Source organism: Clupea harengus, chromosome 20 (genome assembly GCF_900700415.2).
Source record: "Clupea harengus chromosome 20, Ch_v2.0.2, whole genome shotgun sequence".
Classification (NCBI taxonomy): domain Eukaryota; kingdom Metazoa; phylum Chordata; class Actinopteri; order Clupeiformes; family Clupeidae; genus Clupea; species Clupea harengus.
This window is the reverse complement of record NC_045171.1, coordinates 12,273,749-12,297,938: the sequence shown is the minus strand read 5'-3', so window position 1 is coordinate 12,297,938 and position 24,190 is coordinate 12,273,749. Positions and strand designations below refer to the sequence as shown.

The window sequence follows — 24,190 nt, the reverse complement described above, 5'->3', positions numbered from 1 at the left end:
AGGTTTAACAAGCTGGGAGAGTAGCTTGGTACGAAACAGTTATAAAAACTAGGTCCAAATTCCCAGGCAGTCTCTGTTTTGTTTTTGTTTTTGTCAGAGGAACAGTAGGATCTTGACAGTCTGTCCCCATATTTATTTTGGTCATACCATTCTATGTAGCAGCAGTTATAAAAAAATCATCAGAATTTTGTCTCATGTCATTCTGTCTACAGCAATTAAAGTCATCCGACCATACAATGTTTGGAAATGTTGTGCTTGATAGCTTTTATAGGTGTGCATACATGTCCGCGTTTTCTATTTATTGCTTCTGTCACTTTCTCTCTCTCTCAAGCCCAAAGATGATTCGGAGGCCAATGGGTCAGAGCCCTCGTCCCTCTCCTCCCCGGTGTCTGGAGGTGCCCACCAGGGGGAGCTACGGAGCAGAGAGACCACAGACACGGAGGCAGCAGGTGAGGCCATGAAGAAATCCCAGAAGTGCCCTCTAGAGTCCATGTCTGGAGCTGGGCTCCTGAAGGTTTTCGCTAGGAAAAGGTCTTGGGATAAGTAATGATAGATAACCACTTTAAAATGAGTGGGCTGTAGACCTGGGGGTGCTTGGCCTGACCTGATGAAGATGTCTCATGTTATTCCCCTGTGTTACTAGCCTTGTAAATGTACCTCAATCACACCATGTTTTCCCCTTGCCTGTGTATACTTAGCAACTGGATGGTTGTAGCTCAGCTAATACTAGTAAAGATACGGTCGTGGATTGTGTACACAACGTAGGAGAAACTGTAGGAGAAATTAACATCTGTGTAATTACCATATGTGATGTTTTCAAGTTGATGTGTGAAAATGTAGTTGTAAGTATTGCATCTTAATTTAGACTGCATGTAACAGTATATATGTTTTCAGAAGGCGCCTCTAAGCCACTTCCCTATCAGCGCTTCTTAGTCTATATGGTGAGAGCTTAGCGTGGGTTTGTTGGCAGTTGAAAGCCGACAGTTTTTACACATAAGCCCGTCGCTGCAATGTGTAAATGCACGGGGGGATGTTGTGTAAACACAGCTGTAAGGATGCCTCCAGTGGCGACAGTAACGGCTGGTCATGATCCAACTTTTTTATTCTTTCTTTTTTTATAATTTTTTTTTTTACAGGCGACGACATTGACCAAGAACATGACACGGTCCTCCAGCTCCAGGAGGTGATCGAGCAGCTGAGGAACGTCTTTCCCTTAGAACCAGGTGAGTGGAGAACCAGAGGTAGAACCAGGATGTGAAACGTTGCACTTTAATTCATTCCACTTACAGTGGTTGGATTTTCATCTGCATTTCTGTCTCCTAAAAACACGGCTTTATGAGTTCCTGTAAATGCAGAAAAAAGGTCAAAAGGATTGTGTTCAGCCTGTTTGTTATTCAGATTATTTTTTTTTCAGATTTTTTTTTCTTCTTCCCGTTTCATTTTTTCCTGCTCTTCTTCCCTCTAGATGGCACCTTGCCCATTTAGCGGTGGATGAATGGGTGCCGGAGTCCAAAGGGGTCAACGAGGGCACACTGATGGGGACAGCGGCGACGCTGGCCTTTTCTCCTTCGCTCACGTCGCTCTGCCACAGAGCCAGCGGAGCGCAACGATAACCTCCATCTATCCCTCCATCCCCCCTCTCCCTCCCTTCCCCTCAGCCTGCACACACACTCACACACACACACACACACACACACTCACACACTCACTCACTCACTCATTCACTCACTCGTGTGCACATACCCACACACACACACCTCTCACACAACCCAACGGTGCCAAAGGCTAACGTTTGTCCAGACACTGTGCTTAACCAGCTGTGTGTAGTGGTCCGGTGCGCGAGAGGCTCTGTAGGTTTAACCGTGACAGCACAAGAACCTTCTAGCCAAACGGACTGGCACGCCACACTTCACAAAGCAAAGATCTCTCCTTTTTTGTATTCTACTCTTCTCATCCTTTTCGCCCACATTGTGCGCATCTTAGTGCCACAAACTACAGAGCCTGTATCACTATCTTTGTGTGTGTGTGTGTGTGTGTGTGTGTGTGTGTGTGTGTGTGTGTGTGTGTGTGTGTGTGTGTGTGTGTTACTACCTCAGACAAACCCAGCCATTTTTTTGAGTTTGGTTCAGGAGGTAGGTCTCATTTGTCACGCATGAGGGGGGTAGGTGGAGAGGGGGGAGGGCAGTTTTCCATGCCTCTACTCCCCTTCGCTCTGAGCTGAACAGCTTGGAGGAAGCAGAGCAGATTTCTAGGGAGTCAGCAGGGCACAACAGGCATATTTACTCTGTAGGTCTGACACGTCATTTGAACATTAAAGAGAGAGAGAGAGAGAGAGAAAACAAACACACACACACACACACACACACAGAGACAGTTTATCTTACTTCTGCCAGAGTGCCTGGGAGCGCTGCTCAATCTTCATTTTTGATTTTATTTCGTTTTATTTTATTTGATTTATTTATTTAGGTGCAAACCCCCAACTGAGGCTACTCCAGAATTGGGTATATCTCCCTTGTTTCCCACTCACTTTTTTATAACCATTCTCTTTGGCTCTGCATCTCTCCCCCACACAGCGGATAAATATCCCACGCACTGTGACACACACACACACACACACATACACACACACACATACACTCACAGATTCGGACGAGGTGCTACAGCACAGAATGCCCTGCTATGATTGGCTCCAGTGTACTCTATCAGTGTGCATTTTGTAGAGGTGGGGTGTTGACCCCGTGCCCTTGTCTCCCATGCCGAAAAATTACCCTGGGAGAATAGGGCTGGTTGAATGGGCTTCTCTCTTACCTTAAGATAGGCCTGGTAACAGATAACACTCTTCCCACAGACAGAGCACAGCATTATATGCCTTAATTCTTGAAGGATCCTACGGACCAAACGTACACGTATAGCGAGTGGCGGTTAAGCGGTCAACCGAGTTCTTTTTTTTATAGTGGTAGGCCAGTGGGAGTCATCTTTCCCCCTTCTCCATATCATCCACTGGACTGACAAAATCCTGGGTTCTAAGCCCACCTTAGAAGAACCCAGCGTTCCTCTTTTTGTTCTCTCTTAACAGTCGGAGTTTAAAAAGTCACACACGGGTGTGGTGTTGGAGAGATTGTTAATTTAGTGTTAAAGTAGTGGAGGAGCTTTGGAGCATCTCTCTCTGAGCAGCACACGCACGCACGCACGCACGCACGCACAGACACACACACACACACGGATGGCCTTGGTGAAGGAAGAATGGATGGCCTTGGTTAAGGAACAGCATAGAAGGCCCACATCTGTGTGTGGCAGGAGGATGCAAGAGAAGTGAAGAGAATAGAAAGCAATGTGTGCTTGTATGTGGGTGCGTCTGTGTGCATGAGAAGGAGGGGGGGGATCAAGAGTGAAAAAACAATACTGGCCTTCTATGTAAATTCACCAGCGCAATTGCCTTTGCCAGAATGTAGGCGTGAGATTAGCGGATGCAAGAGAAAGGACGTTTCCTGTTTATTTGCATAAAAAACACTGTTATTTTCAGTCACACAGAAGCAGAGATGCTATTCTGTGAAAATATTTATATAACACTATGACCCTGCTGCCGAGCAAAGATTTGATTTTTAATCCCGTTTGCCATTCGAGAATTTTCCCTCCAGCCGTAGCGCTCACATTTTGACATCTCTTGTAACGCGCTGCCTGTTTGTTTTCATGCGGTTGCTAGGGAACTGTCCCCAAGGACACGGCGCCGTGAGTTGCGCACAGAAAAGGTGGGTTGTCATTCAGCATGAGGGAGATGCAAAGCAAACAACCAGACGCAGTAAGGACTTTTCCTCTGCAACCACAGGATGTCCGCACCGCATCCTCAGACGCTCGAGTCATTATGAGCAACATCTGTTCCGTTCTCTCGGGACACCCACACTACCTGTAACCATCAAGAGGAAGAAGAAAGACTGAACACCATGTAGAAAAGAACATTCACTGTTATTCCTTTAGTGACCATTGTTTTAGTCCTGACCCTATTACTTCCCACCTGTTTGTGGCATTGGATACATCTGTTTTCTACATAAGCCCTGCATCAGAGCTGTAGCCTTGGCCTATAAAAATAACTAAATATCCCACATGATGTGATCCATGTCACTGCACATATTGAATAGCATATAGGGCCCTATTACCTGGACTAGGTGACCACTGTATGTAGCCAAGCCTCAAGCCGTTAGCTGTGGACCTCACATATTCCCTTCTCCATGCACTTTGTCGTGGGATCACAAAATGGTAGCCATTGTCTTCTGTAGCATTGTCGAAGAGCAGAATGAGGGAACGCGTCGCATTGCCAAAGGGGGACGTCTCCAACCTATATTTAGCAGGTCAGCCCTCGGTAACAAACACTCATTATTTTTTTCTGTGAGCGGCAGACCTACGTGTCCTGACCCCACACACACACAGGCCCGGTTAACGAGGCTTGTTTGGTGAAGCTAACCCAAGGGGGCAATGTGAATCACTTAACCTCATGTTAAAACTACCGTCATCATTACTGTCTAACTGTCCACTGACGTCCCACTGCCCCCCGAACATTCCACTGAACCTCCCTACCCATTTTGACCTTTGACAACTACATTCCCCCCCAGCCTGGTTGATGTTCATTTAATGAATTTATCCATTTGTAATGTCTGTTTTTCATTTATTACATACTACATATAGTACGGTACAAATAATTCGTTTTTCCTTTTTCTATTTTTTAATTTGTACAAAAAAATGTGTGTGACTCTAAGGCTTTTTAAAAACGAATGGGTTACTGGCTGCTTTCTACTCATTGTGTACAGAGAAATAAATACATTTTTATTTGTTATACACAAATGCCTTGTGGTTACTTTTAGTCATCCTCATAAGAGTACGTGTCTCCAGTCTCTCATTTCTTCTTCTTGTTTTTGTTTTTCTGTTTGGGTGTCTGCGTGGGGGGTTTGTTGGTTTTCCCCGTTGAGGTTGCAGCTTTGGGTTTTCCGGCAGCCGCCTTGGGAGCTCCTTTAGTGTCAGGGGTCGTCTTCTTCTTCACGTCCTGTTTCGCCCCCGTGCCATCCTTCTCCTTCTCCCCTGCCCTGTCTGTCTGCTCGGCTAACCTGTCTGTCTCCACCCCACCTTCTGCCCCACAGCCCCCAGCTCCGGCGTCTGGAGCTAGCTCTACCTTGTTAGCAGACGCTGTTTGAACTGTACTGCCGGCTGCATCAGGGGGATTCTCATTGGTCGAGTCTCCCTTAATCTCACACTGCGCTTTGATCTCATTGGCCTCTTTGATCCCTTTGGAGATCTCACTGGCTGCTGAGGCCGCAGCAGTTAATGGGGCTCCCTCGGACGTTTTATCCTCCCCTGATCTGGGTGTTTTGTCAGCTTTATCTTCCCCTGCGCCAGCTACAGCTGGGGCTTTGACCTGCTTTGTAGATGTGTGTTCGGACCCTGCCACTGCTTCTCCAGCAACCGCTTCGCTCCCCTCTTTCTTCTCATCGCTCCCCTCCTTCTGCCCCTCCTTGCTCTCCTCTGCCGCAGCCTCCTTCTTCGCTGCCTGGTCCGTCCACTTGACCACTTTCTTCTTCTTGGCCGCCTTCTTGGCCGCCTGTGCCTTGTCGGCCGAGCCGTACTTGTCCTCGATGGTGGACCAGTAGTTCTTCTTGTCTTTGGTGCTCTTGTCTCGGATGTTCTGGCCGAGTTTCCTCAGCTCGTGGTGGACGACAGGCTTGAATTTGGGGTAGCGGCGCTGGATCTTGGCCAGGTCTTCCCTGGCCTCCTCCTCGTGGTACAGAGCTGCGTGGGCACGGGCACGCTGGTACAGCGCCCGCATGCTGCCTGCCAGAGCAAGAGAAGAAATAATTACTGTTGGATGAAGAAGGATAAAAATGTAGAAGGGAAGGAAATTGTAAATGATTACAGTCTGATGAGGAAGGTTAGAAAAAGGGGAAGATAGTTGCAGAGAGGAAAGAAAAGGTAGAGAAAAAAGAATAAGCAATTAAATAGACAACCCAGCCATGAAAATAAGGGTGGCACATAGGCACACCTGGTCAGTACTCTGCATTCAAGATTTAAGAAACCTGAACACATTCTTTAATTCTCTTTATTGACTTCCAGAGCACTATGGTATTGATTTACTGCTGCCAGTTTAAGAGCCAGCTACAGAGCCAAAACACATTTGGTTTTTGTTTCTTACATTAAGGACCCACTAAGCTTATCGTTATTAATTGTTCTCTGAAGTAAATTAAAACATAACATAGCAGAATGTAGTATGTTACACTTGCACACAAACCTAAAATCATGCCTGCTTGTTAAGGTATTTCATTCTTGTTATGGCTATGTTTCATGCATTTTTTAAATGCTTCCCTGCACCTTGTGCAAAGCAATCGGATTGTGTTTGTATGAAATGTTTCATAAATAAGCTTGCCTTACTTTGACAAATAGAGTGTAAATACCACTGCATACCAAAATAGAAGAAAAAAAAGCAGGAAAAACAAAAGGGGAGAGTAAATGGGGTGTTGAAGCATGGAGTGACAGAAATCGAAAGAGTGAAAGAGGCAAAAGGGGAGGTTTTAATGGGCGAAAAGCGAGTGAAAGTTGGAGCTGTGGAAGCAGTCTGGCCGCATATCGCACAGCGCTCAGCCCGATGCTAAATAATTCAGGTAAAGGCAATCAAATAAACTCTGCTCCTCACTGTGGGCTAAGCAATGGTGGCATCAAGGGACCGCAAGGTATTTCTGTATAGCGAATGATGCAAACGTTTCCTCCCAAAGAAGGCAAGGTTGTGGAGAGAAGGTGGGGCGGGGGCGGGCAGACAAATCAACTGCTCACACAGTCTGAGCCGGAGTGAGTTCTGTATATGGCAGCTCCGTGAGAGCTCACTGAAAGCCTTTGGTTGTGTAGCAGTGATGAGGGGGCAGATTGAGTGAAGACTCTGTAATTACAGTACCCGCTGCAGGGGTGTGTGTGTGAGTGAGTGTGCATGCATGTGTGTCTGAACATTATTTGTCTGTGTGTGTGTGTGCATCTGTTATTATCTGTGCCCATTTGAATGACCATATGCATATGTATGAAAATGTGTCATCTATGGGTGTGTTTGTGCTCGCACGTGTTCACTGCATTACCATGTATGTATGTATGTATGTATGTATGTATGTATGTATGTATGTATGTATGTATGCTGAGGGCTGTTAATGCTACTGTATGTATGCTATGCAAGTCTTGCCTTTGTGTCTCTTGAGCAGCCGATCGGTGAGCTCCACCACTTGCTCGTACTCACGCAGCTCCAGGCAGCACTGGCTCAGGTTGAGCGTGAGTGGCACGCGCACTTTCTCCAGAGACTCCCAGTCCTCCCCTTTATACTCAACCCGCTGTGGAACAGTCGCAATAGACGAGGGGGGGGGGGAGAGAGAGAGATGGTTGGTGGGAGTTGGAAAAGAGATAAAGAAATGCCTTGAACAATGCCTGTGAAATCACTCCAGGGATCTATCCTCTCTTGTTCTGTGGTGTTATCAAATCCTCGACCCCCCAAGACTCCTACATAAACAGACATGAGCAACTGTAATATCTCCATGAAGAGGACTGACAGATGATCGTTACTTTTGTCTTTTTTTTACAACAAACCACACACCCTCCATTTTGTACATTTAATGCACAATAAACTTCATGGACAGTGTAATGTGCCTTTATTGCTGACTGTTTTGGGGTGTTATGTTCACAGTGCTCCATTGTGGAATAAATGCTGTATTTTTCTGCTACGAAAACACACAGCAGCAAGAACAAGACACACACAGACACACACACACACACACACACACACACACACACACAACCTTCCAAATGTATATCAACCATGTAGAAGAATCCTCCAAAATCCTAAGGTACGTATTGTGGGTAGGACTTACCTTGGTTTGAAGGCAATTCACATACTCCAGAGCCTCCCTGAACTTTTCAGCAGCAACGTCATGGTGGCGATCCGACATGTAGAGGTTCCCCTCCTTTTGGAGGTGCATGGTGAGCTTCAACATATGCTGCCAATCTTTACCTTGTAACTCCAATGGTGTGTTCTTATTGGCCCCCACCTTACCGTCCAAACCTCCCGCTGGCTTCTCATTGGTGGCTGCCTCCTCTTTGGCTTCGGCCTTGGACTCGATTTTCAAGTTCTCTGCGTCGATCTCCTTCAACTTCACCATCCCAGTCAGGCTAACCTCATCATCCTCCCCTTCCTCTTCCTCCTTCCCCTCTTCGTCCTCCACATCTTTCTTCTCCGTCTCCCCCTTTTCCTCCTTCAGCTTGTTCCAGTACTGCTCCTTCTCCTCCTTGTACTTCTCCTTCATCGTCTCCGAGAGCTTCTGGATCTCGTGCCACACCAGGCGACTCAGGGTGATGTCCAACGCGGCCACCATGTGGAAGTCCTTCCTGGCCTCCTTCTCGTTCCACACGGCGGCGTGTGCCTTGGCCCTCTTATAGTAGGCCTTCACACAGTCTATTTGGGGGGGTAGGTAAAGGTAGATAGATAGATAGATGATAGATAGATGGATACTTTATTAATCCCGAGGAAAATTTAGGTCATCCATAGTAGCTTATACACTTACTCACAGACATACATACATAAATCACATACACATAGGGGGAACATGTTCAATGAAAGTGTTAACATTGGTGTAAGGTTTTAAAAGTACCTTTAATCCAAGTGTGTTCTGCGCTTTCCCTGAGTAAATATAGCTGTGATCACGTTTGTTTTACTTCAGGCTTTGTGTTTGTTTGTTTATGTGTTTCTATTTTATTAAAACACGTGTCTCAATAAAGACGAGTGTGCGTGTGTTTGTCTTTGTGTGTTCTCTTAGGGAGACATTGTTTCGCTAATGACTGTGGGTCGATGCTAGTGAGGCATTTTCTCTTATTGAGAATAAAGCTGTCATAGCGTGAAAAGACTCACTGCGGGCTCTTTCCTCCTCATCGTACGAGAGTTGTTTATTTCATCACATCAGACACTTTAATCCCCTCTCTGCCTCGCTTTCCCAGCCTCATGGAGGCCTGGGGGTCTGCTTAAAGAGCACCATCGATGAATCCAACGCTCTTCATCTCCCATCTGATCTCCATAGTAAAATCGCTCTCCTAGCCAAACATTTAAATAGACTCTCACCACCCCTCCTCCACTCCCCCCCCCACACACACTTTACTCCACATAGTGACACCAAACCCATCACCAATGACTCTCAGATGTAGCCGCTGGCAAAAGCTGCTACTGCTGCTGCCACTGTGCCATGGCTTCTACACTCAGCACATTTCACATGGAGATCGCTTCCCAGGCAGTGTGAATGAAAGAGAGAGGAGGAGGAGGGAGAGAAAGGGAGATGACAGAAGAGTGGCGATGCAAAGCCACAGAGACAGCGAGGTATAAGCGAGGTGACATGGATAGAACGGGACTGGACGTCATCCACTACTGAGGGGGTGGAGGTGTCGCCACAGGCTTCGGGGACGAAAGAGCTGGGAGGTAGAGATGATGATGAAGGAGGCTCAGAGAGAGACTTGAGAAAAAGAAACGACAGCACCACACAGAAAAACAACACCGAGAGGCGTTCGCACAGAAAGCCTGATCGGGGCCTAAGAGGATCGGGGGCCTGGTTTTACTCCTCTATTTGCATAAGCCTCATTAGAGGGGCACTGGGGCTCAGCCCACCCGGCCACACAAGAGCCACAGGCAAGAGAAACAGCAGGCAGAGAGAAGACATAGAAAGCAAAGGAGAGAGAGAAGAAAGGATGACACTTTTTCTCCGGCAGATTGCTGCTTCTGTGTGAGCACTGCTGCACTGTAGTTTGACAGGCAGCTGAACAGTATCTATAAACCACACGACAGTGCACCGCATAAATGGCACCATTTGGTTGGTGAAATGGAGAGAATAGGAGTCGAGTGTGAAGAAGGGAAGAGGAAAAAGAGAGAGAGAAAGACAACGAGTGTCTCCTTGCTCTGGGAGTGTGATAGTGACTCGAGTTGCATCACGAGCAAACGCTAAATCCCTGGAGGATTTGGTGTAAACTATGTGAGCCACGTTGCATTACACTGAGCATTTGTGTGGCTTTTGAAAAATAAATAAACAGATTTTTGCCTGAAAGCAATTTCGTTGTTTACCTCTGCAGTCTCCCTGACCTATGCAGTCATACTGACATTTCCCGGGAAAATGCTGATGCAGTGGGTGCCTTTCTCGCGAAAGAATAAAAAGACTTGTGTGTTGCGAGCTGTCAGTGAAACTTCCTAAATATGAGGATGCTCTTAAATTTGCATTTGTGTGTGTTTAACGCAGCCAATTCATAGAGTACATAGGCTGCAGCAGACTTCAAACAGCCCATAGCTACAGACCTGAAATTACTCTGCTTGAGGCGCCGCAATCCAATATGTGATATTGAGGTGAAGACACCACCCTGAACAACATAACTCACTCCAATGATGGAAAAACTAGGTTCATGCTGGTTAAATTAATGTTGATGAGAATATGCGCTCTGGTACTGGCATTGAGCCCTTGAACATGCAGTTTATATCATTATAGACTATGTATGTTGGACTGCATCAGGTTCAGGTATGCATCCACACTGAAAACCACAGTCACATTCGATATAACGAGAACTGGTCCACGTAGTCGTACCTTTGTGCTTCTCCAGCAGCTCTGTGGTGTGTTCAATCACCTCGTAGTACTCCTCCAGCTCCAGCATACACTGACAGTAGTTGAGCACCAGGGGGATGATGAGCCTGGCCAGGCTTATGTAGTCTTCATCCCCAGGCTTCTCCTACACGGACAGATGCAATCATCTCAGCTGAGTTTCCTCTACTATAGATGCTCCAGAAGCCCAGCCTAGAATTCCTATAGGGTTCAGATATCCTACAGGATGACTACAGGGCAAGCGACATGTGACGCTTCTTTGTACTGGTGCACACTTAAAAAATAACAAAACATTACTTTACATTATTTTGTGGCACGACTGACTAGTGAAATGACTAGTAAATTCTAATCAATTGGGTGAGTGAAAAGTAGAGAAACACTTGAGCCACGGAAAACTGGAACCTTCTTGAAATGTTTCAATTCCCCGCCATCCAACATCCTGGACGACACCTGCTCTTCCTTAGACTACCGACCCAACTGTGACTCTTCCTCTCCCACATTCCCACTATGACCCCGTCACCCAGTCTTACTCTGGACTGAGCGGCACGCAGCGTCACCACTGCCTCCTGGTAGCAGGTGGCGGCCTCACGGAAGCGCCCCTGCTTGACCAGGGTATTGCCCTCCTTGTGCAGCGGTGGCACAGACTTGAGCTTCTCATCCTTCTTCATCATCCAGGACTCCCGCTTGTATGACATCAGGTCTCCCACCTGAAGAGGACAGGAATATGGGGGGGAGACAGGCATTTAACTCCCCAGGGACAAAGGCCTGTTAGACATTTTTAGGAAGCCTGACATGCCTTGATGTTTTTGTATATTTCCTCTAACTAAAAACATTGATGCACAAGTGGTATATATGTAGAAGATTAAAGTTTTATGACTGTAGGACAAAAACTCACAGAGCTTTAAAGGCATATTGACAACCATAACAAAAATGTTAATATCCCTCCACAGGGATATGGTCCCCAGAGGGTGTTAAGGAGGTGCTGTCAGAGAAGGGAAACTGAGCCCCATTATAGATGGGACACGGGTCCTTTTCCCACCTTCCCCCTAGTGGTAATACATAACGTTCTGTTTACTTTCAGGCTTGAGTGGTTTGTGAACAGTAGGCTGCACAGATCCGCTGTTGTTTTGGGACTTGGCAAGGGGTTGAAGCAGGGGGATGTTTAAAATGCTCAAACACAAATGAGATGGAGGTATGCGTATGTGTGTGGCGGATGTTTTTTCTGGATAAGTGCCCACCTCTATCAGCTCCAGGATGAAGATTAGCGGCTGGGGCATTCTCATCAGCTCATCTAGCTCTGGGTAGCCGGTGGAGTGGTAGTTGTACATGTTGCCCATACCACACATGTGCTTCTGGCCCTCCAGGGGGTCTTTGCCCTGGGCAATCAGGCGCATGCCCTTGGACGCAATGGGGTACAGGCCTGTGTGCTGAAAGAGAGAGAGAGAGAGAGAAAAGAGTGCACAGAGGGACAAAAGGAACGTAAGATACGTGTTCACTTGGCAGGAACAAAAAGAGAGTGCCTGTTTAAGTCGCTCCTCTTGTGCTGTAACTTGACCTGACTAACTGCAATCAATAATCATTTGACTTGCAAATTCGTTCTGTGTCTCTCTTTAAACTTCTAGATGTGAATAAAAATAAAGTACATAAAAGAATCTAAAAGATATTTTTGCATCTTTGAATAGATGGTGTAGGAGGCCACCAGAGGTTGGCTCATCTGCATGAGAATGAGAAGCGGAAGTCCCCGCCATTCTACACACGCTAATTAGGTTCTAAATTGGGCTCTCAGCGTTTCAGTGCTCGATGGGGTTCGTTGGCAAGGCTAGATTTGTTTGTGTTTGTGTGTGTGTGTGTGACTGAACTTTTGCACTCACAGCGGCATCGCACCAAAACTCGGCCACCTCTCCGATGCGCATAGAGGACAGCAGCACCTCCCACACCTCAATTTTGAACATCTTCCCCACGAAGATCTCCATAGGACGCTTGGCCAAACGGCTGTCGTCAATCACCGTCCTCTCAAAATCATCCTTCAGTGTTTGGAAGTGGAACACCAACTTTACATGGGTAAGAGGGAAACGTAATGACAAGAGAGGAAGATGAGACAAGTGAAAAATCACTGCAGACCCCTCACACCCCGGACACAAATTATTCAAACTCCTCCCCTCTGGTAGACGCTACAGATCACTGTTCGCCAAAACCTCCAGACACAAAAACAGTTTCTTCCCCCTCGCCGTCTCACTACTGAACAACTAACCCACTGTAGCATATATATTTATATTTATATATTTATCCCTGCACTTCTCGCACTCTCCACTTCTTCTTTGCACTACTGTTGTGCAACATTTCACAGCTACTGTATATAGCCATTCCGCCTTGTACATACTTTTTTAAACTCCTTAGTCCATTGCACTGTTGCACTGTTTGTTTGTTTGTATTGTATTGTATTGTATTGTGTTGTATATTTTGTGTAAGCACACTGAGAGTCACTTTACCAAGTCAAATTCCTTGTTTGTGCAAACTTACTTGGCCAATAAAACCTGATTCTGATTCTGAAAGGACGGAACAGACAAACAGATCGGATTAATAGAGAGCAGCAAGGTCACGGAGGTAATTCTTGTTTCTAGTCCCTCTCTAGAATTTTACAATGTAGCCAGACTCTGGGCTGCGACTTCATGTGAGCGCGTCCTTTTCACCTCTGTCCTCTTTCTCCTTCAATGTCTGGGCAGCGGGCACAATATTACTTCTATTCCCAGGAGGTGAGTCATTTTAATTTGGGAGCCTGTCTGCTCTCACGGGGGACGGAAGGACATCCTAAGAACAGAGGGTGAGCAGGCAGACAGCGCGCCCAGATCGCAGCTGGTGAATGAGTTACTGGTGGGGGGGCAGGGCGACCAAGATTACGGTTGGCATCACTGTGGAAAATGTTTGTCATCCGCCACGTCGCCCGGCCATATGGCTGGACTGTGAAAAAGTCACCTAGCTGCAGATCACGGCTAAATCTTCCTCTGGGTATTGACGCAACGATGTCTGCCATTGTCCAGACTCGTGTAGGTTAACAGCAACCCTTCCCCCTCATCCATTTCTCAAGTAATCCTTCTGGGGCCAAACGTTGTTTTGTTTTCACAAGACAAAACTTAATCAACCTTAGCAGAACAATAAAATTCAGTGATAGAGAGATGCTAATAGACTCAAGCAAAGGGGATATAAACCATCACACAAGCATATCCCCCAGTCCCATAAAACTATTTACTGCCACTAAAAGTTTATTTGATTGGTAAACACATTTCTTCATTCAATGCACAGCATGGTTAGGAGTTCTACCTTAGTCCCAGGAGGAAAGTGAGGCATGGGGCCCCGTCCTCCACTCAGGATCTTCTTCTTCACCCCAGGGTGGTTGAGCAGGTAGGTCTCCTCCATGTCCTGGTTTGGGTAGAGAAACACTGCAGCCAAGCAGTAGCTTCTGTGAGGTTATAGCTCAGCTGTGTGTGTGTATCTGAGCGATCAACGCGTCTTCCCTCTCAGTCTCAATATCTTTGTGACTCTCTTGCAACAACAAAAAAGCCAGTGTGTGTCTTAGTCCTGTTGGTGTTAATTACTATCTGTGTGTGTATGTGTCTCTGCTGAACATGCGAGGAGTCTGTGTGGTGTAATTAGTCTCTCTGGTGAAGGCAACCTCAGTTGTCCTGTTGGGCAGGTTCGTCCCTCCTGCTCTCTGACAGATGGCTGGATTAGCCAGGTTGACGGCAGTCACTTTATTCTGTGCACGCTAATCCCTCAACCTCCCCACCTGCTCTAGAATATTCGGGCGTAATCTCCTGTAAGACCAGGGATACATGGGAGGGAGAGATTATTCCCAGGTTTGGAAAGTTGGTTCTAGAAAGTATGGTGTGGTGGTGGTGTTCACCAGAGCATGTTCTCAATTCCTACTGAGGAGAAAGTGAAGGTTGTTGTGTGGTGTGAAGCAGAGAAACGCAATCCCATGTTTCATGTTTCAAGAAGTCATTTTAGCAGTGAAACCAGACCTGCAGAGAGGACATTCTGCTAGACAGTGGTACATTGTAAAACAGAGCTCTTTTACATTTCAAAAATCATGATTTATTAAAATCAGACATCAGCATTACTGTATCGCAGTACAAATGACAGTTTAACAGCTAAAGAGGGGGACATTTTACAGGAAGAAAGAAATAATAATACAAAAAAAACAAAAAAACATTTCAAATGTTTTTATACACAACATGGACAACTCCCCACACCTACAAGGAAACTAGTCATTGCACAGCAGTGACAATGACAGTCATGGTTCAGTCCCCTTCCCTGACCCAGTGCTGCCACCTGCTGGTCACTTCTCTATCAGGGAGTCCAGCTGCTCCTGAAGGGCTGCCAGCTGTTGAGAGACAGAGAGGTGAGTGAGAAGAGAGGGGTTGATAGATGACAACTGCTGGGGTGTAATTGTGATTTAAGTGGGTGATGATTAACATCTGCATTGATGCCGTACCATCACTTTTTTAATAGAAATGGCTGTTCATTTGGTGAGTGCGACTTGAGAGACCGATGCGAGTGCGCACAAGGGCCAAATTCAGAATAATGACAATTATGACCATCAGGATTATGGCCAAAGACCATTTCACTTGAGCCAATTCAGCCATTGTCGGATGTTAAATGGGGCTGATTAAGCCAGTATCTTGGAGAATGATGAGCTGAATTGCCCAGGTGCAGCGAGAATGAGAGGAGAGGGGGAGTGGGCGTGTGAGCCTGGGCTGGCTGGCACAGTGCCTCTGAGCTGGAGGTTCCCAGCCATGTGCAAGCAAGCTTACCTGCTCCGTCTCTGTGTCCTCCTGTTGAATGATCTCATTCAGCAGGGCCTGGAAGCGATTCTGTGAAAGAGAAGAGGGGGAAAAACAGAGAGAATGAGAGAAAGGGGGGGGGGGAGAGGGAGAGAGGGAGAGAGATGAGAACAGGGAAAAGAATATCTGATTCAGCTGTCTGAGCCTGGTTTTGATGTGTGCGAGTCACCCTTGTACACTCATCTCTGTGATAACGGCCTCCAGTTGTCAGCCAGAATGCCATCGAGATGGCGATGACCTTTCTCCGTCCTCACAGACTCTAACAGTAAAAGACTGGGCCCTGAACTGCACTGGGCCAAACCAGAGAGCAAAAACTGACTCAGAGATGGTGGAGTAAAAAAAAAAAAAAAAAAAAAAAAACAACAACAACAAAAAGATAGACAAAGGGGAAGCACAGGAATGTCTATGGATGTTTCATACGCTGTTAATCTTCCCCAAGGAGCAGTTGGCACGGCAATGAATTTTTATGCCTTCCGATTTTTGTGCATTTTGCGAAAAAAAGGGGTAATGGCAGAAATGCAATATTTATGCCGGGGGGAGGAAGAGGAAAGGAGGGGGTTGGCTTAAAAGTTGCCTAGCGATGAGATTTTGGTATGTTTTATGCATTGTCATTTTGTTAAAAGGTTATGCATACATCATCACTGAACATCACCGGATGGCATGAGTGTGTGCGTGCGTGTGTGTCGATGTGTGGGGGCGGGTAGGAAGACAGGGGAAGGTGCCCTGTATTAAAATGTTGTGTGTGTGTGTGTGTGTGTGTGTGTGTGTGTGTGTGTGTGTGTGTGTAACCCTGTGAATAAAATGTGTCTGGATGCAACTGTGTTTGTACCGAGCAACACATCCAAATGTGCAATAAAGAATATGTATGCATCCTCTATGTGTGCTCGTGTCTACAGAGTATGTATGCATGTATACATTTCTCTTCTCTGCAGGTGACATTGAATGTACTTGAGTGTGCTTATTTACATGTGAATGTGTGCGCTTCTCTCATTGTGACCATGACAGTGAGGAAGTGATGGTTGTGCACACATGGGTCCAGTAATGGATGGATGAATGCAACAGTTCCCCAGCTGTCCTCGCATTAAGTGCACTTCATGATGGGGTCCCTGTGTTCTTTCCTCTCCTCTGAATGTCCTTGCTTATGGCTTTATATGTATGCAAATGAGTGTGTGCATGCATGCGTGCGAAAATCGGTACGCATCTTTCTGTGACCATGACAATTAGGAGCTGACTGTGTGTGTGTGTGTGTGTGTGTGTTTCCATTGGTATAATCACGTAGTTGCTTTGTTCTCCCAGTCAGCCTCACCTTCAGTGCCTGGTTCTCCACCTTCATGATGAGCTCCTCCTGCTGCTTCTTGCGGGCCCGGGTTTCTTGCAGCTTAGCCTTCTGGCTGTTGATCTGCACCTGGTACTCCATCACTACAGAACACACACACACACACACACACACACACACACACAGAGATTACACACACTTACACCACCTCAGGCCACCCTTTCGGTTCTCCCCGTCACCTCCAAATCTGAACCCTTTAATCCCTCCGGGGCCTTGGTGTTCTATCCTCTCTCTTCATAACAGAGCGATTAGCTCTATTGATTGGGCCGTGGGTCTTCAAAGCAGAGCTGAGACCTGGGGGGGCTAGCGGCCCGAGCAGCAGGGCTGCAGAGCTTAGCAGAGGCCTGCCGCGGCCATGCTGCTACGGAGGAAACGGCTGTTTGTGTACCTGGACGGGAGGCAGGGGGAGGCTTCAGAGGAGCACGAAAGGCTTTTATCTACCTCTGACAGCAATTGTACAGCCCCCCCCTGTTGTTTTTGTGTGTGTGTGTGTGTGTGTGTGTGTGAGTGAGTGGGAGCGAGGGAGGCGAGAGAGAGAGAGAGAGAGAGAGAGAGAGTAAAAACAACACATTCATGCACTTCAGAGGGTTGTTTTCTTTTCCACCGTCTCTGATCAGGACGTGCATCTACTTTTAATGGGGTTTGCTTTTTCCACTTGAAAAGTGCTGGGTTTTTGGGGACGGGGGGCAACTTAGGTAATGGGAGCTGTTGGGCCATGTAAACACAGCGCCCATTCCCAAATAGTGTGGAACTCTGGGATGAATAGAGTGGATCTGCACTGGGTGAGGGCAGGACCTGTTCTAGGGACTATCTACATGCTCTGTGTGTGTGTGTGTGTGTGTGTGTGTGTGTGTGTGTGTGTGTGTGTGTGTGTGTGTGTGTGTGTGTGTGTGTGTGTGTGTATATGCACGGCTGAAGAACCCCCCCCCCCCCCCCCCCACACACACACACACACACACACACACACACACACACACACACACACACACACACGGCTGCCTCAGGGCAAACCGTGTGTAACCAAAAAATCAGACACACTCCTGTCTCACTGATCTACGCCTGTGTGTGTTATGTGAAACATCTGCATCCACAAATACAGACATAGACAACGGTCTCCTGCCAATCTGACTCGCTTATACACACATACACACACTACTCACCAATCTGGCTGTTTCTGTCGCTCTGGTCCTGAGCCGTGTCGGACTCGTTCAGTTTGTCTTGCAGCTGCCGCTCCAGGTCGTCCTCTGTGTCCATGATGTTAAGATCTTCATCCTCGTGCCGGTCCCCATCGTCCTCCTCATCCTCACTGCTGCTGCTGATGTCGTTGAAGATTTCCCTCAGCTCGTCATGCTGGGCTGCAGGAGAGAGAGAGAGAGAGAGAGAGAGAGAGAGAGCAGACAGAAAGGAGTGAGACATATTGAAAGGGTTGAAGTGGAGAGGAACAGAATGGGAAGGCAAGTGTGAATGTGACTCATGCAGAGAGGAGAGTGTGAAGGATGGAGAAAGGCACTCCAAGGGTGTCCGGAGAACAGTGAGACAGACGTGCTGGGCACCGCATTGTAAGGCGCGTGGAGGCGGTCACGGTGGCTGTGCCCTTACCCGCGGAACCGTGGCCCATCTTGTGTCCCGAGGTGCCAGGCGAGGAGTCCAGGTTGGGCAGCGACCCGTTATTCTCAGCCTCTTTGGACTCGTCCTCAGCAATCACCTCCCAGCCTGGTCACCAGGTCAAGGTAAACACAGGCACTAACACACACACACACTAACTACTACTCACACACACTACTCTCCTCACACTCACTGCTGATGACATTTAGCAAGCTAAGCCCACTCATTAAGCTACACATATTAATCCTCAACCAGGATTACATCACGCTCTTCGGTGGAGAATCTGGTGCAAAGCCAGGCCAGAGCCGAGGCCTAATCTCTCATCTGGAACAAGTGCCGGTTAATGTATCATTACAGTATTTTGCACAATGGATGCTAATGCACAGCGATCTCCCCTCCTCCCTCTTTCTATCTCTCTCTCTCTCTCTCTCTCGTTCTCTCTCTCTCTCTGCTTGGAGGACTAAGCCCTTGTGAGGGTGGGCGAAGCCATGCAGAACAGAGAGACCAGTGGGTTCATTTGCTCCCTGCTGACAGAACTGGGGGGGGGGGGGGGGTGCCCGGCACACTAGGAACTAAAGCTGAGCTAAACTGCGCTCACAAGGAAAGGGGAGGTGGAACAGGAGCGGGTATAATCACAGACCGCACAGCCGTGTGCCTGTATGCCTATGTGCATGTGAATAAGGGCAAATTAATGTATTCACATTTAACCTCGTGGCTGAGAGAAAATGTAGAGCAGATCTTTCACTACTGTATGTGTGAGTGTGCAGGAGTCAACAGCAGTTTGCACTTGTAACACAGTAAACAAGGGCATATCAGGTAAGCTAGTGACGTGGGGATGAATCATGTGCGTGTGTTTACTGTAAGGATACGAACACTGACTGCTTCTGCGTCAGTGCTGAGCAGCCTCTTCACTTCCTTTTCAACGTCAGGGGACTCGATGTACTGTAAGAAAAACACAGCATATCACTAATCCAATGCCTCCATCACTCCGCTATTTGTTTGTTCCCCTCAAAAGCACGGTTGCATGAGTGAATTATGTCCCCTCACGCTCCCTCAATTGTACACATAAACTATAATTATCAGGCAAATCACGTCAGCATGCAGGACACATTCTAGACATTCACATAGTGTACGGTTCGGTAGCCTCCCTTCCGCTCAAGTCAAATGGAGGGTTGAAGACGTATGAAGTATTAAGTCAAGTTCTGGGAGCTCCTGATTTTTCTGAATTGCAGCAGACATCCCAAGTCCTATTTACTTCATCCAGCACCCATTTCTTCCTTCACACAACAACCCCATCATTGCGCACACACACTCTCCCACACTCCCTCTCTCTACCCCTCCACTGGCCTCCCTACCCACACGCCGTCCCGTCTCCACCTCATCACTCACTCACTCACTCACTCACTCACTCACTCACTCACTCCCTCCCTCCCTCAAGTTTCCACAGCCCTGGTTGGGTGCCGATACCCCCGTTCCCACTGATCTGAGCGCAGCCCCCTGGCCTCCAGCCATGTAGCACATTAGAGATTAAAAGCAGGGCAGTATGGAGCGGGGGGGTGGTGGTTGGGGGGCTGAATTGATCCCAGACTGCAGCTCATACATTGGTACGTTCAATACATGGGTTTGTTTTATAAAAATCCATAAAATACTGTATTGCGGCTTATATACGGTGTGGTTTATTGTCGGGAAAATACAGTATATACATTTAATTTGTTAAAACTGTTTTTGTTTTACAGTTTCTGCTTTTATGTGTGTTTTGTGTAAATTATGTGTGTTTTGTGATTTCTGTGAATTGCTTCTGCAACACTGCAGTTTCCCTTTGGCGATCGATCGATCGATCAATCCATCCATCCATCCATCCATCCATCCTGCTCTTCCCCCTCGTTGTCTCCAGAGGAAGGTCTTCGCATCAAGATGGAGGGCTTTATTTATATGTAAATCTTTACTCTTGATCTCCAGCGCATACAAATCTGTCTTCTCTATCTCTCTTTCTCTCTCTCTTCCCTTCCACACTTCCCCTTTTCTGCTAGAAATGTAAATCTGCTGTTTTAAACCAAGAAGACCTGTGTAGGATTTGATGACCTCATCAGAAGAAAGCATCAGAATACAGACAAGGGAATGAAGAAGGCGTTGGAACAATAACAGCAAAAAAGAGCCAGGAGAGGAACAGAAGGAAGCCCACCTTCTTTTTGGCGGTCTTCCTAAACCTCCTCTTCCGTGTGTTCTTCAAGGGGGCCGTGACTGGAGGGCAGGACAGGTTTGTGTGTTAAACAGCTCAATCAACAGCACACAGCAGCAGCCGCAGCATCCAAAAGGCTGAGCGCTCTCCACAGCAATCAGAAGACCATTCATCTTCCTTTCATCGAGGGCCTGAGGCACTTGCCTTGCACTTACACTAGTTTTACAAGTTTAAAACAAGAAACTAAGCAAGCACAAGCAGTGTCTGAGAGAAGTCCTACTGTGATATAGTACATGTGGGTAAGATAGGTATTACCTTTCCTTACTAATTGTACTGCTCAGAAGCGAACAGAAACACATACAAATATAAGTAATGTACCAAAGTGATGATGATTGAAACTGATTATCTGATGATGATTGAAAAAAGGCAACACCTAGTCACTGTATTCACTATCAATACATTTCTAGTCCAAATAATTACTCATCTTCCTTACCATAACAAAAATACTGTTTAGTTATAATAAAAATATTGTCCTCTCAAGACCATATGCCAAAATTGTCACCATCCACTTACTGCCATGGTTCCAGACGAACTTCTTGTCTTTGTCCTTGTCCTTTTTCTTACTCTTGCCATCTGCTGTACCTGTAGGCTCCTCTAGAGGAGGGTAGAGGTCTCCATCCAGAGAACACACCAACATCTGCACAGCATCCCCATGTAAAGGAAGACATACTTTTGATTAAGTAAGTAAGACTATTTATATAGCACATTTTGTACAAGAGTTGCAGTTCAAAGTGCTTTACATAAAATCAATAAAAGCAAGCAGCAAGAGCAATACATGGAGTAAAATAATGATCAACATCGTATCAGAACCTGATGTTCCGATAGGCTTCTTGGATTACTAAAATCATGATAAAAAGGTATAAAAGTAATAAAATCCTTCTGAAATAGTAAAAATAGTGCAAGTTACAGTTAGTATCAACCCCACAGGAAAACACAAGCTACATTAAATCAGGACTATATATATGCCGCAGAAGTGGAATGCGTCAGACACAGTCATAACATTTTATTAGATGCTCTCCATATATTGGATAGACTCCAAAGATCCTACCTGGCACACATCAGCTGTCTTGTAGAAGGTCTTCTTGTCAACTGTCTTCAGTGACTCTATAATGCAGGGCAAGTCCACCAGTTTGGCAGCTAGAGGCACCCTGTCCACCCTCACAATGCCATGGCGACCATCAGCTTTGGGGAAAGGGGGGGTATGTTATTTACACAGATATTAGGGTGATGAAGTAAGGTGTGAAGGCATATGCCTGTCAACTGGGAATAAATCTATGACTTGTCCACTTCTGTCTCCCTGTATGAAAATGTTTTACACAATATATTATATATAAATATATTTTCACAATACTTTGTTAAATGTGGAATGAAAAATGACAGAAAAGGAAAACAAGTTTGCAATTACATACCACAGACCGCATTGTGCAGACGTTAACAATTTTTTTGTGCACCACGAGTTGGATAAAATCATATTGCATAGAATTGACCAAACTGTGGACCTTCATGTTTGGCATATAATGGAGAGGAAAACATCGTCATAACCTACATTTCTATGTAATGACAATACCTTACATACCATGCAGCTCTATGCTGAATCTGTCTTTCGTGTTCATACTGCTGGACTGGGCAATTCTTCTGACTGTTGAGGCATATTCCTGTAAGGGACATTTTGACAAGAGGGTTAACGTAATGCTGTTTTGTCTAATAGTGATATACTTTGGATGGCTCCATTTACATGTGGAAATGGCATCAAATTATATCTGCTATATGAACATACATTTCGAATATGGATATAATCCCCCCCCCAAACATCCCACCATTAAAGTTAATTTATATTATGAATAGATATGCGATAAAAAAAAAGGGTTGGTGGGGTCGTGGAGGGTTTAATTTGTGAAATCAAGCTTGCTAAAAACCTTACCCCAGGTAAACGGAGAATGAACTGACTCTCCAGTTCGTGGGGAGCGTCTTCCTTGTTCTTGGAGCCCGCCTTGCCCACTGTAAAAGTAAACAACATAATGGCAAAAGTCTTAACAAGGAGTTGATTACCACCTATAAACAACTTTAAAGTTCATGTGAGGGAGAGTACAACAAACAAGACCTTTAATTTTCGACGCCATCTTGGTCTTCTTATTCTGCATGACGGCGGATGTTTCTTCCTAAAAATAAGACCAACGTCTGTGTAAACGCACAGAAGATAACTTTCTGACGTGATACGTGCTCAATTTCAACAGACACGTTACTATTTACAGCAACACGATGCAATACAGATTTTAGTTGTCGTAATACTGTTGCTCCCAATGCTTCTTGTTTGTGAGACTAATAGTAAAGTTAACATTAATAGCGAAGCGTTTGTCAACGCCGGTGGTTGTAAAACATAGGGAACATAACGTTATCTATATAGCTAACAGGAGTAATTAGCAGTCGACAACAGACTTAATGTTTCTGAGACATACAATGGGTCGGGGATAGTAAGAAGTTGTAAGCTATGGTACGAATGCAGAAAATCCGTCCACTTACCACCAATATACCCTTCTTGTAGTGATAACTTAGCTATTTGCTAAAGTAGTGAGATCAAGTAAAGGTAACTAGGCTAGCTGCCTAGCTAGACGAGAGCATCGGCTAAACGTACACTGCTGACATAACAAGATATGCACAAAACAAACAAATTAGCATAATAAAATATGGGGAAATCAGAATATTACTATATATATATTTGGACGATGGCTAACGGCCGATGTGTTGAACTAAACTGTTGTATTGCGGTTAGCACACAGGCGAAATCTTCCAGAAAGGAAAAATGGAGGTGTAAACAAATTTCTTCTGCAGTGTTGAGATTGATTTCAATGCCCTCTGTCGGACTGGAGTAAGTGCAGAGATAGATTGAATGAAATGTTTTTTTCGATGCTTTTGACAGTTTTGACTCTCTGGTTTCTGTCAGATGAAGGCCGGCACACATCTGTTCGCCTGTATTATTAAACTACACGAATTGTTTATATGAATTATAAACAACTGCTTCACGGTATGGTGCAATTGCAAACCGTGAACCTCTAAAATAGGTGGCGGTGGGGTTCAGCTTGCGTCGGCTTGTCTCCACTGAGATAAAAAAAAAAAATGTATTCAGACCCACAATCATCACCCACGCCCTCAGTGGAATAATGTGTTCATTAGCAGCCACCTAATTTCATCTGCAAACAGCATGTCACTGAAAATGTTCCCTAGCATTATTGTGACTGCATGGGGGATAACCAGCTACATTTTTCCTTCAGTCTGATTTCCACAAAACCCAAGTCAACCCCTCAGCCAAAAGAAACTACTTCAGATAATCTTATCTTTCCCTTTAAACAGTAGCTTTCACCCCTCAGAGACTAAACCAACACGTGGACAGACTGACTGACAGACAAACACACACACAGGCAAACATGCACATCTTTGGATATAAATCTGCTCTAAAGTGGTAGCTTTGACACCTCCTCTTCCCTCTTGTCTTAGCCTGTCATGTCATGTGAGGGATCTAAATCAAATGTCCTTT

General features: G+C 46.0%; 3 protein-coding genes across 5 annotated transcripts in view; 1 reads left to right on the top strand and 2 right to left on the bottom strand.

The window, feature by feature from the left end:
- drp2 (dystrophin related protein 2) overlaps positions 1-4,836 on the top strand; it is a 146,657-nt gene extending 141,821 nt beyond the window's left edge. For 2 of the 3 annotated variants that reach the window (XM_042702738.1, XM_042702739.1), the window contains 2 exons: positions 332-449; positions 1,137-4,836. In XM_042702738.1, coding sequence (XP_042558672.1) covers positions 332-449; positions 1,137-1,258 — 240 coding nt within the window. In that variant the 3' untranslated portion in view covers positions 1,259-4,836. The remainder of the gene's footprint in view (positions 1-331; positions 450-1,136) is intronic. The other variant, XM_012819422.3, reaches the window with a different exon arrangement.
- On the bottom strand, positions 4,695-14,571 carry LOC105893005. The gene is made up of 8 exons (XM_031557962.2): positions 13,956-14,571; positions 12,509-12,688; positions 11,876-12,064; positions 11,168-11,344; positions 10,623-10,764; positions 7,884-8,464; positions 7,205-7,349; positions 4,695-5,817 (listed from the first exon to the last, which is right to left on the bottom strand). Exons 1-8 carry the CDS (start codon positions 14,049-14,051, stop codon positions 4,889-4,891), a joined length of 2,439 nt encoding a protein of 812 aa, XP_031413822.1. The 5' UTR covers positions 14,052-14,571; the 3' UTR covers positions 4,695-4,888.
- A 135-nt stretch (positions 14,572-14,706) lies between these two features.
- On the bottom strand, positions 14,707-23,469 carry taf7 (TAF7 RNA polymerase II, TATA box binding protein (TBP)-associated factor). The gene is made up of 13 exons (XM_031557963.2): positions 23,179-23,469; positions 22,760-22,817; positions 22,580-22,656; positions 22,235-22,313; positions 21,707-21,840; positions 21,172-21,295; positions 20,602-20,660; positions 19,289-19,361; positions 18,414-18,527; positions 17,975-18,169; positions 16,785-16,897; positions 15,449-15,508; positions 14,707-15,018 (listed from the first exon to the last, which is right to left on the bottom strand). Exons 2-13 carry the CDS (start codon positions 22,797-22,799, stop codon positions 14,974-14,976), a joined length of 1,113 nt encoding a protein of 370 aa, XP_031413823.1. The 5' UTR covers positions 22,800-22,817; positions 23,179-23,469; the 3' UTR covers positions 14,707-14,973.
- Positions 23,470-24,190: the final 721 nt, after the last annotated feature.

Excerpts from the sequence above, each read along its gene's own strand:
- LOC105893005 (XM_031557962.2), bottom strand. The coding sequence starts at position 14,051 with ATGGAGGAGACCTACCTGCTCAACCACCCTGGGGTGAAGAAGAAGATC. Across the intron at positions 12,065-12,508 it reads AGTTTTGGTGCGATGCCGCT|CACACAGGCCTGTACCCCAT; the intron begins GTGAGTGCAAAA and ends TCTCTCTTTCAG. Across the intron at positions 5,818-7,204 it reads GCTGCTCAAGAGACACAAAG|GCAGCATGCGGGCGCTGTAC; the intron begins GCAAGACTTGCA and ends TTGCTCTGGCAG.
- taf7 (XM_031557963.2), bottom strand. The coding sequence starts at position 22,799 with ATGCAGAATAAGAAGACCAAGATGGCGTCGAAAATTAAAG. Across the intron at positions 21,296-21,706 it reads AGACAGCTGATGTGTGCCAG|ATGTTGGTGTGTTCTCTGGA; the intron begins GTAGGATCTTTG and ends GATGCTGTGCAG. Across the intron at positions 19,362-20,601 it reads GGAAGACCGCCAAAAAGAAG|TACATCGAGTCCCCTGACGT; the intron begins GTGGGCTTCCTT and ends TTTTTCTTACAG.